Source organism: Glandiceps talaboti, chromosome 8, assembly GCF_964340395.1.
Source record: "Glandiceps talaboti chromosome 8, keGlaTala1.1, whole genome shotgun sequence".
NCBI lineage: Eukaryota > Metazoa > Hemichordata > Enteropneusta > Spengelidae > Glandiceps > Glandiceps talaboti.
In genome coordinates this window covers 18,652,446-18,664,976 of record NC_135556.1, presented here as the reverse complement: position 1 = coordinate 18,664,976, position 12,531 = coordinate 18,652,446, and the positions used below count along the sequence as shown (strand labels likewise).

The 12,531-nt window shown below is 36.6% G+C and overlaps 1 protein-coding gene across 2 annotated transcripts; it reads right to left on the bottom strand.

Annotated features, from left to right (window-relative positions):
* Positions 1-376: 376 nt before the first annotated feature.
* On the bottom strand, positions 377-4,297 carry LOC144438657 (NF-kappa-B-repressing factor-like). 2 transcript variants are annotated; one of them, XM_078127801.1, is made up of 2 exons: positions 4,126-4,297; positions 377-2,974 (listed from the first exon to the last, which is right to left on the bottom strand). In XM_078127801.1, exons 1-2 carry the CDS (start codon positions 4,164-4,166, stop codon positions 1,522-1,524), a joined length of 1,494 nt encoding a protein of 497 aa, XP_077983927.1. In that variant the 5' UTR covers positions 4,167-4,297; the 3' UTR covers positions 377-1,521. The 2 variants fall into 2 exon arrangements, with proteins under 2 accessions (XP_077983927.1, XP_077983928.1); XM_078127802.1 differs by having other exon boundaries at positions 378-3,139.
* Positions 4,298-12,531: the final 8,234 nt, after the last annotated feature.

Below are 12,531 nucleotides of genomic sequence, written 5' to 3'. Positions count from 1 at the left end.
GCTAGCCACTTCTGATCAACGTCAACTCATTAATTGAGCCACACCACCAATGTTTGTAGGTTTGTAGAAATTTACATAATGTTAGCATATATGTAAATTATGTAAATTTCAACTCTGGTATGGTGTTCTTCAGAGTAACAAGTGCACGTTTACACCTTGTTTTCATTTGAATGTAGTCAAATAGTGTGATGTAGCATTATCACTTTCCATTGCCACCAATCAGTTTGAGCACGTATTTTCAAATCACAATTATGGCTTCTTATTGATGGTATCACAGTGAGACAGCAAAGCAAAATCACAGATTGCAATGCAAACAAACTATTTTTATATGTAACCATGGTGAAATAGGCAAGTCATTTCCTGCCTAGGGACTATCAATCATATCATATTCTTACTCGTAATCAATATTGAACACAGTATTTAGAGATAATATAAGAATGTTTAATCACAATAAGCACAGTTACAAAGATTACTACACTTATACTCTTACTTGCCAGGACTGAATGATACCTGTATTATCATTGGTGTAGTGAAGTCTGGTGTAAGAAACAACTCAGGGAATATAAAATGCCATACCATTGACACAGAGGGCGCTGTAATACAAATAGATAGTATTCAGAAATTCTTTGGTTCTGAAGATTACAGAAACTATGTTGTCCAACAATGAGAGTCTGGGTAACTGAGACTAGTGACTATACAAACAACCTTACCCCTGGACAAACAATTAGTTTTACTGTAATCACAATTGATAATTAGAATGTGCAAATATGGTGAAAAAACTCAAAAATAAAAAAAATCCAGGACAAAACTTTGAACCACCCTTAATATTATTCAAACTTGCACCCCACCCTCCCCACCAAATATCAAATAGTTGTATTTTGACAGTACAAGCTATATCTTGACTAGCTCATACAAATCCAATCTGTATGACATACTTCTGTTTCAGGCCCTGTTTACATGGTACCGTTTTCAAATGAAAATGCAACAGATTTCAATTCGTTGAGTGTTAGTTCATTTGAGAATATCAATGCATCCATATTATCAGATGCAACTATTTTGCTACTTTTTTGCAGCCTACCGTCTAAAGAGAGGTAACAAAAATGCGCATGAAAACATGACCATTTGAAAATGCTGCTGAAAGTGGATCATTTTGGAAACAATTATCTGTTTTCACTTGAAAACAGAGTCCACATAAACAGGTGAAAATGGAAAGGGTAAAAAAACCGGCATCATGTAAATGACCGAATATACACAAATTTGACCTTTGGAATGACCCAATTGATGACTGTACCATGTCACATAAATAAACCATCTTTGTTATGTTTGCACAACAGCATTGTTTGTTAAATTGTTCCGTCTTTGATGTTTCTCTGTAGATGAAAACAAATTCTGTGTAGTTGGTCAAAAACAATTGTAAGCCTGTTTTGCAAACATAAAAATGAAAACGATATTAACATATTCTTTTTGAAAATGTCGTTGTGTAAACACAGTCTCAGTTTTTTGTTGACAATTTAATTACTGTTATATGCTACTCTGTTCTGGTAGTATGAGTTGATATCTTGCTGATGTTCCTCCACTTTGTGCCAAATGTTCCACAATCTCCGTTGCTTTCTGTTTTCTCTCTACCACAAGTTGGCGTTGATCACCTTGACCACGGGATGTACTTTTCAGCGAACAATTCCTTGCAGCTTGATGAATCAATTTCCGTTCCTCGAGTGTTAGTTCACTTGAGAATACCAATGCATCCATATTATCTGATGCAGCATACTGCTTGATAATATCTTGTGCTTTGCGGTAATCAATTTGATCTTTGCCAACTGGCCTTCCCATCCCAAGTCCTTCTCTGGAAAATTGTTGTTCAACAGTTACTGGTGTTTCTCTTCCTAAATTTCCTTCCTTTCCTAGACCGCCACCACTCCATCCCATTTTCTTCATTAGTTGACTTCCAATATTTGACTCGGGTAGTTTAAGATCTGCTGTTGGGTTCTTCAGTAACTGTTGTTTTGAAAGGGTTTCCTCAATTTCCTTATTAACTTTCACAGTGGGGCAAGACTTCCGTAGTCGGTTTAACGCCTTCTCTGCAGCCAGTCGTTTGGCATCTTTCTTCACTGAATGCACTCCAACGCCCACAACTTGCCCTTCAATTGACACTTTGCACACATGTTTACTAATGTTACATTGTGCCCCGTGTACATTTTCAAAAACATCTTTGAAATCATAAGACACTGTCATTTTACATAGTTGACATGAGTTCTGGATGGTACATATTGCGTTATCTTCATCGTTAACCATGATAACAAATCTAGACAAGGGATTGGATGATTTCTGCTGGTTGTCGTCACTAGCCGATTTCTTAGTTAAGGCTGGCGCTATCACTTCTTTTCTCATCACTTTCTGTCCATCCACATTTCTGGCAACTTCTCTAATGATTAGATACTCCTTTCCCAAGAGTTTGATGGCCGCTTCACCACACAGTCTCTTAGCTTCAATTTTACTGGAACACATTGCACTGGTAACGAATACATCAGAAATGTGCATTGTTGCTTCCCACTGGAAATTTATCTGAGGTTTCTTCTTCTTGCCATTCTTGCCAATTTCCGTGGGTATCATATGACTCTTATCAGTGAAGGTGTATTCTGGTCGAAGTTTAAACTTTGACAATGCATTATTGAGAAGGCCTAGAGGATTGGCAGCATCAACAACAAGGAATCTATGTATGAGAATGGGCAATTGCTGTAGTACATGTTCATCGCATAAAGTACTGTCCTGGCTAGATTTTTGGGGATTAGGATCATGGTGTAGAATTCTTGGCAACTTGATTTCTGGTCCACTGGTGATTTCAGAGTCATTCTTTCTCTTGTTTGTAGTTCTTGAGTTTTGTTTTTCTAACACCGGTGCTTGACTTGGATATGATTCTCCAATCTCAATTCCAGCTGCCAAACTTTCCACCTTCACCATTAATTCACTTTCATATCTTTAAAAATACAGGGAGAAATAAGTATGTCAGATGTATGTTCATGACTTGTACCATCTGATGTGGAATTTGACAAGTTACTGGCTAGTACTAGAATGTGAACTGTCATCAATGGTTATGCCTGCTGCCAATTCATGCACTCTCTCCATCAACCCAGCTTCATACCTGTAATCAAACCAAAACTGGTGTTAACAATGGGGTTATAGTCATAAACCAGCTCACAACACCAGTCCAAAGACTCCAGTTCAGTACGGATACAATAAAGTCACGTTAGTGTCTATGGCACTTTACTAGCATGGAATTTCTTCTTACATAGCTCATACCTTGGAAGAACTAAAGAATATTCATAGTATGATGTACATGCAAGCTTGAAAAAAATGAGCATAACTGAATGCAGTGGGGGTTGATGAGTAGGGAAAAGAACTGCTTGAATTGCAACCATCAATTTATGATTTATTGGTACACATCCAAATGATTGTAAAACATGCACAGCTAAGTTTCAAACTATTGTATGTGATTCCTACACATTTCCCCCACCGTTCACAAACTTGTAAAACACTAAATTACAAGTAGTCTTGCTTGCAAATGGAGCACGGGACTTGATTTTGATAGTCCCTAAACACAGAGAAGGCAAGGGACATTGTCAGAACCAAGTGTCGACTTACTCAGTCTGCAAGGAAGCCTACATATGCATATGTACAACTACAAGTAATTTCTAGAAAAGCAATGTTTACTAAAAAAATCACATGCACAATGGGAAATATTATACCAATTAAAAATTGAAGGATGGTGGTGACCAGCAACAAAAACTGGAAAGAGTTCCCCTTGTATCCCCTATACCTATCACTCAGCTAAGACGATGGACCAAAGCGATCTACTTTAGGAGAAGCACATTGACTCTCTACAAATTCACAATATAAATGTATCGCGGTACACTATCGATAGTTTTCATAACGATCTATGTCATTATATCTGTTGTTCAGTTACATTTCACATAGGTTTACCATTTACAGTTCAATTTTCCATCGGTTATAAGTATACCTATATGTATGCTTGATGATCTTTTCTAACGTAACAATTTGCAAAAAACAAATCGACACAAAAATTTACAACTACAAGAAATAGTACAGTCCGCTTCGGTAGTTACTTACTGGCAGCCATCAAACACCATGTTGGCCCAAACCATTGACATAGAAACGAGTTGACTTTCTGGATAATCAGTATAGTTTCGTAATATGAACTCTTTCCTCGCATTCCAGTGGTGTTTTGGCTCACAATAGTGGCGATGCTCCTCGAGCCTTTCCGAAAGATCTGCGTCCTGAACATTCGCCATTTTGAAACATGTGGCCACGATAATGAAATGTTCTCAAGACAAAATTCGAAATATGAAGAATGTGCACAATAATTGAAGTACCAAATTGTCTCTGTCTAATAATTACTAAATATTTACTTTCTAGAATACAATGTACTTATTGTGAGGAAAATGTGTTTCTTTAGGTGGAAAGTTTACGAATCCAAGACTTAAAATAACGAACATGGTGGTAGAAACTCGGCGGAAACTTTGATTACACAAATTTTCGATATTGCATACGTACGTGAACACGTAAGCCGGGCACGCAAGCTGCATGAAATTTATTAGTGTTACTAGTAGCATGTAGTCCGCATTAGATGTGTCAATGTCACATATTCGACGCATATACCACAGTCGCTTGTAAACTGTTATTCCTTTCCTAAATGGTTTTATTCTTGTCTATGACGGTCCTAATACAGAACAATGACGTTATTATAGGGATTGGCGATAAATAACAACTTGTGTTGTGTGTGTGACTGTGGAAATGACATCGCTACCGATTTTATAAGAATATCGCCAATCCCTATAATAACGTCATTGTTCTGTATGAGGACCGTCATAGACAAGAATAAAACCATTTAGGAAAGGAATAACAGTTTACAAGCGACTGTGCATATACCGAGGATACACTGCAGTGACAGGCAAAGCGTTGAAGAGAGAAGGGGGGGGGGGGACTACAAACATTAAAAACTCTGGTCTTGACACAATCTGATTAAAATCCGATGTGGTGAAAGCGGCTAGATGTCCTTATTTACCTCTATTCATCGTGTTGTGACGTTTGTTTTGTTCGGAGTGATCGCTGAAGGCAGAGGTAAATAAGGACATCTAGCCGCTTTCACCACATCGGATTTTAATCAGATTGGGAAGGCAGCGATCACTCCGAACAAAACAAACGTCACAACACGATGAATAGAGGTAAATATAAAGGACATCTAGCCGCTTTCACCACATCGGATTTTAATCAGATTGTGGGAAGGCAGCGATCACTCCGAACAAAACAAACGTCACAACACGATGAATAGAGGTAAATAAGGACATCTAGCCGCTTTCACCACATCGGATTTTAATTAGATTGTGGGAAGGCAGCGATCACTCCGAACAAAACAAACGTCACAACACGATGAATAGAGGTAAATAAGGACATCTAGCCGCTTTCACCACATCGGATTTTAATTAGATTGTGGGAAGGCAGCGATCACTCCGAACAAAACAAACGTCACAACACGATGAATAGAGGTAACTAAGGACATCTAGCCGCTTTCACCACATCGGATTTTAATCAGATTGGTCTTGACAGTACAATATACAGTATGATATATGAGAGAGGTTCCTCCACGGAGCTTTGAGGCTGTAGAGCACTGCAGAATGGAATTGAAAATGTACAGGTAAGTATTACAGTAAAACAAGCCACATGTTATCCTCATTGTGTGTGATTGTAACAATACCACTGTACAACTTTATGGAACAGATATACCAGTGCACTAGAACTTCGATCTTCACCCACTGCACTGTTGATTTATATTTACTTGGGGTTTCTAAAAAGGCCTCAAGGTGTGGTATTATTGGAGAATTGGGTCGTTTTCCTATCAATTTCACTGTAATAAAACTGATGCTCAAGTATTGGTTTAGATTAATTGTTGATGGAGATGGTTTACTGAGAGCAGCCTATATGTCTTCTATGCGTTACTCAAAATGGGGCATTTATAAGAAATTCACTTGATAAATATAGTGAGAACAGCATTTGGTCAAATCTTTGCAAATTCAATTATACAATCAAAAAAGTTCATGATAATTTATGTAAAGAATTTTGTAAATCTTGGTTCAGGGAATTACATAATGACATTAGAAGAAATAGTATAGACTGTCGACAGTCGCTCGCGCCTTTTTTTGCCCAAAGTTTTATCTAAACTCCGATCCCGCGCAACACTAGTCTAATCGCAAATTGAGGGCCGAAGGCCCGAGGTCGAGGGCCGAAGGCCCGAGCGACTGTTGTCCCTTGCCGCATCTCCCTTGCTATTACTTATTCATGATGTGACGTCATTTAATGGGGCGGTACTCTATCGTATAATTTGCATACAGTTCAATGTAAGGTTACTCAACGAGTCAACGTGCAACACACGTAAACTGCAGCGCAAATTTGACCTCGTAAATGCATTTTGATGGTCATAATCAAGTACTTTGGGCAATTTTTGCCTTCGCAATACGGCCCTCGATATCAGTTTGCGATTATACTATTACTAATACTAGTGTTGCGCCGGACCGGAGTTTAGATAAAACGTAGGGAAAAAGTCGCGAGCGACTGTCGACAGTCTAGAAATAGTACTGATAAAAACAAATTGAGAACATATATATGGTTTAAAACAGATTTTGTTTTTGAGAAATACCTTGTTCATATTAAAAATCCTGTTCATAGAACACTAGTGACTAAATTTAGAATTTCAGATTATAACATTCAAATGGAATTAGGAAGGCGTTGTACTCCTAAGATTCCTGCGGATGAAAGATTCTGTAAATTTTGTCAAAATATGGTAGAAGATGAATTTCATCATTTAATTATTTGTTCTCATTACATAAATGAGAGAAAGAAACTTTTTTCTTCTTTTTCATTAAGTAATTACAATTTTCATTCCTTAGATAACAAAAGTAATTTTTACATATTTTGTCTGCAGATGATAAACTTTCTCTTAGAAACTTTCTTGTAAAAAATATAGCAGTTGGCTAAATGATTGTATTTTATTTACTTATTTTTGTATGCTTTACCATGCTCGCTAAAGCATGATGTTACGCAATAAAGATTGATTGATTGATTTATTGATTGTTGATAAAGTCAAGAAGGATATTCTTTTGATTGATTGACCGATTGATTGATTGATTGATTGATTGATTGATTGATACAACAACAGTATGAACTTTGTCATTTTTTCACAAGAACATTACATGTAAGCTTGCTTAAATCTGTCAATTTAGGATTATGAGGTATTATTAGTATCTGGCTCATTAATTTTGCATTAAATTTACAAAATTCCATCGTTTTGCTTCAAGGTGTTAACACCTTTAGAAACACCTGGAAGAAAATCTAAAAAAATTCACTCAATTGTCACTCAACTGTTTCATTATTATTTGAGAAAAGTTGTGGGAACTACAGACTATGTAGTAATCTGAGCCTTAGTAATCTGTCTGTTTCTCATTGTAATACCTAAACAATGATGTGGCAGTTGGTTGGTCAGTAAAGATAAAAAAAAAGTTTAAAAAAGTGAGTGTATCTGTACTATACATGCTGGTGATGCTTTCAATTTATAATTGTACTTTAACAGTCTGAATGACTTGGAAATGACAAATAAAAATCAGAAGCGCAGAACCATTTCAATCAATCAATCAATCAGCAAAGTTTATATAGCGCCAAAATCCAAAACATTGTTTTGCTCTATGACGCTCAATGGCTAAACCACACTGTATGCTTTGGAGAATAAGTGTGTTTTCAGTTTTCTTTTGAAAGTTTCCAAGTTTGGAGATTCTCTGATGTCGAGTGGTAGTACGTTCCATAGTTTAGGCGCAGCATATGAAAATGCACGGCCACCATATGTGATGGTTTTGTAGGTTGTAGATGTTAAAAGTTTCTTGGTGGATGAACGGAGTGTACGAGTTGGAATATAAGGCTGGAGCAGATCACTGATGTACGCAGGAGTCTGGTTGTGAATGGCCTTGAAAGTTAACAGCAAAATTTTGTAGTCAATCCTGAGACGAACTGGTAACCAATGGAGATGGATGAGAACTGGGGTGATCGGTGCAAATTTCCTGGTGCGTGTGATTATTCTTGCTGCAGTATTTTGAGCTCGTTGTAACAGGCCTATTGTGTTGTCTGGGAGTCCATAGAGAAGTGAATTACAATAGTCAAGTTTGGCTGTCAAAGTTGCATGTATTAATGTTTGGCATGTTTCATTAGTGAGGTAGCGTCGTATGGATCCAATCCGGCGGAGGTGGCTGTAGATTGATTTGCAAGTGTATGTAATGTGCTGACTGAACATGTGATTGTCGTCAAAGATCATGCCGATATTGCGAGCAGATGAAACGGGTATGATGGAAGAAGAACCAATGTTGACACTGTTGAGTGGAGCAGGTGCACAGTTGAATTTGGAGCGGATCAAAAGGACTTCTGTTTTGTTGTCATTGAGCTGGAGTTTATTGTGAGTCATCCATTCCTTGATGTCATGGATACATGTTTCGACTGAGGACAAGGCTACGGGAGAGTCACGATGAGAAAATGAAAGATAAAGTTCATGGTCATCTGCATACTGGTGAAAGTTAAGATCATGCTTGTGAATTAAATTTCCTAATGGAGCAATGTAGATAGTGAACAAAAGAGGGCCTAGGACAGAGCCCTGTGGCACTCCAAAACTGAGTTCTGATTGTTCACTGACGATATCGTTGATTTTGACAGATTGGTCCCTTTGCATTAAGTATGAGTTGAACCATTTGAGTACAACATCATTGATACCAAGATGAGAGAGTCTCTGAAGTAATATCTTGTGATCAATAGTATCGAATGCAGCGGAGAGATCGAGGAGAATGAGTAGAACATAATTGCCAGAGTCCACGGATAAACAAATGTCATTGTGTACTTTCAGTAGGGCAGTTTCTGTACTGTGAAATTTCCTGTATGCTGATTGAAGTGGTTGCTGGAGCGAGTTTTCTTTGAGGTAGTCGGTGATTTGAACAGCAATGATCTTCTCAAGTACTTTGGAAAGAAATGGCAGATTGGAAACAGGTCGGTAATTCTTGAGAATGTTGAAGTCCAGTGAAGGTTTCTTGAGGAGTGGAGTGACGACTGCTGACTTGAATAGCTGTGGAACTGTGCCAGTGTGAAGAGACAGGTTGACAGTTTTTGTAATAAATGGAAGTAGAGGATCGAGACATTTCTTGAGAAGTGACGTTGGAATTGGGTCCAGACAGCATGATTTTGATGGCGAGTTGATTATAATTTTCCTGACATCTTCTGTTCGGACGGACTTGAATTGCGATAATTTGGAATTACTCTGGATTTCGAAGTTGCTGTGTTGACTGGTTGATGTATTCGAGTTGAGGTTGTGACGTATGTCGGTGAATTTGTTTGATTAAGTTCCAAAATTTTAGCAATAAGCAATACTTTTTGACTCAGATACACATGTATGGGTTTGCCATCTCACCACCAGTGATGTTGTGATTTCCCCTGATTTTCTTTCTAGTAATACTGCCATAGAGGGCAGTCAATGATTTTTATTATTTTGCCAAATTGCAGACAGAAATACAGGGTTCAGGCGGGTCATTAGAAAGATAGAAATAACTAAGACTATATGTTGACTATCCTTTATTGCATGCTGAGAATTGGAATCTGTTCAATGAGTGATTGATAATGTAATATTGTTAATATTGTCCAACGCTGGTTTTCAAAGTAGTTGGTTGGATCATGAAAGTACTTCCACGGTTGTACTTCCATGGTTGGATTTTGAATATTGAAACAAAATTCATCTAGTGAATTTGATTATACTACATTGATATCAGACCAAAAAAAATTATACTAGTCAGTAACTTAAGCCAAATGTTGAAACACCCCTGCATCCCTTTTGTAATGCTTTCATTTGCAATTTGGTTTGTTACATTTTATAAGAGTACAAAAGGCAAGATGTTGCGTAATAGTGACTGTATAGGACACAATGGATTTGATTACCATTCGTAATGACTGTAGTCAATAACTTTAACCAGGGTGCAAAGTTCGAGTAATCTGGCAAGCATATGCTATCACCTGATTTGATTCCCTTACAGATTCCACGCATACCATTATAATTTGGATAATTATTAATCTTGATAGAAGTAAGGTCAATGACTACATGGTGTCCATGCTGGATGTTCATGCTTAAAGGTTCTCTAAGTTCTCAAATACGTGGCTCCATACAAGGACACACAGGTAAGACCAGCACACTGAATATTATTGAATACAGCATTTTTAATTAGGAACAAACTTCTCAACACAATCAAGGCAGTTTTTTTCTGTATCTTCAGTGCCCTTATATTGACCAAATGATGTCATTGCATACATTAACCCTGACATTGTGGGCATTGTAATGTTATTTCCATTGACACTTTTCTATGTAACATTTTGTGTGTGCATTGTTTAAAACCTTTCTGTGAAGCTGTCCTATGGCAACAGCTGCAACAGCCATAAAAGATTATGTAATACAAGATTCAATAACAGCTGATGTCTGGAAAGTGTAGTCTGAAAAGTAACTGTGTTAGACAGCATTGTAGTGTATCGGCACTACTTTGAAATGATTTAGAAAAAATGTTTCAGAAAGTTAGATTTTTTATCCATCTGCAAATCGCATTTTAAACCAGTCCTAGGATATTTTACCATTCATGTTAGTTTCATGCTATTTGTCTCTGCGTTTGTATCTTTTTAGTGTCATGTGCATTTTGAAGCGTTACTGCTAAGTGGTCCTTACTTTTATCTCTTGCTTACATTCCACCTGCATTTTCTTTTCAATGCTTTATTCAATTGTTTTTCTTTCAATTCTTTAGTTTTCAATTTCAGTCATCTCTTTTAGGAGTGCACATGGAAAGCCAATATCCAATGCATTTTATGCAAATGGAAACAAAGTTATATTATTATAATATTATATGATTACACACTATTTTGATTGAAATCATTACATTTATACTGTAAACCTGGAATTTTTTCACTTTTTGCTTATTTCACTCGAAAACAAAAACACAGAAATAAGTAGTGACTAAAACACTTCTCTGTACATAAACAGTGCACCAAGTTTAGTAATTCGTAGAATCATAAAAAATAATCTTTGGGAACTAGTTGATCACTGAATCGAAAAATTTTCTAGTGGCAAAAATATCAAGTTTGACAGTATGTCGAATTAAAGAGCAATTTAAAAAAAAAAAGTGTATTCATCGTGTTTTGAATATAAATCATATTTGCCTTCTATTTTTGTTGTGTTGTCCTTCATCATATCATAAGATATCTCTTTCATTCATACCACCCATGGCATCCAGATTTAATGTTGAATTTATTTAGAATACTTAGGATTAGTCTGGATGCCAACATGGTATCAATAAAATCATCTCAAAACTTTAAGATTTTATGAAGGATAGCACTAAAATCTTTAATAGGAAATGTTATTCATTGATGTTCAATGTACAAACTTTGAGTAAAGTCCAGTATAAATTACACAATGGCAGAAAACAAACTTTTTGAAAAGTTACAATAATAAATGTAAACATTAATGGTTAAAGATAGAGGTCAATAATTAATCTTTCTTAGCATCAGTTGTGATAAGAGTCCTTCTGAATCAATGAATTCAATTTTCTTTAAATCCAAATTTTCAATGCATGTATAATGGGTGTCATTTCATGTGTAATGATGTGACCTTTGACCTTGGTGAATCTCTAGCTATCTTTATTTTGATTTGACATAGAGTGTTGACATTACTTGTTTGTTTGTTTGTTTGTTTGTTTGTTTGTTTGTTTGTTTGTTTGTTTGTTTGTTTGTTTGTTTTGAAATTAAAACCCAAAACACCTAGGACTGTTGACAGTCTAGTAATACCATAGACCCTAACATGTGTAGGGTCTATGGTAATACAGAGCTCATTCTGGTCGAAAATTTCTAATACTATGAACATTTTATGGATTAGTTGTGTTTGCAGTTTCACTATAGCCCAGAGACTAATTGTCTTGATGTTACTATCTCAAGAAGCTCTCTACAACCCGAGACTTGTTTTGGTGTTACTATCTCAAGAAGTTCTCTAAGCCAGAGACTTGTCTTGGTGTTACTATCTCAAGAAGTTCTCTAAGCCAGAGACTTGTCTTGGTGTTACTATCTCAAGAAGCTCTCTAAACCCAGAGACTTGTCTTGGTGTTACTATCTCAAGAAGCTCTCTAAACCCAGAGACTTGTCTTGGTGTTACTATCTCAAGAAGCTCTCTAAACCCAGAGACTTGGCTTGGTGTTACTATCTCAAGAAGCTCTTCTACACATGGTCTCTTAAGATATCATATTTGAAGTAAATTTTGATTTTAGAGCATTATCACTACAAAACTGGGGAAACTTTTTATAATTTTGTGAGGTTGAATTTCATCACTCACTCAGTCACTCACTCACTCACTCACTCACTCACACTCACTCGCTTGCTTGCTCACTCACTCTAATAATCATAATCTCTACA

Excerpts from the sequence above, each read along its gene's own strand:
- LOC144438657 (XM_078127801.1), bottom strand. The coding sequence starts at position 4,166 with ATGTCAATGGTTTGGGCCAACATGGTGTTTGATGGCTGCCA. Across the intron at positions 2,975-4,125 it reads ATGGTGTTTGATGGCTGCCA|ATATGAAAGTGAATTAATGG; the intron begins GTAAGTAACTAC and ends GTATTTTTAAAG.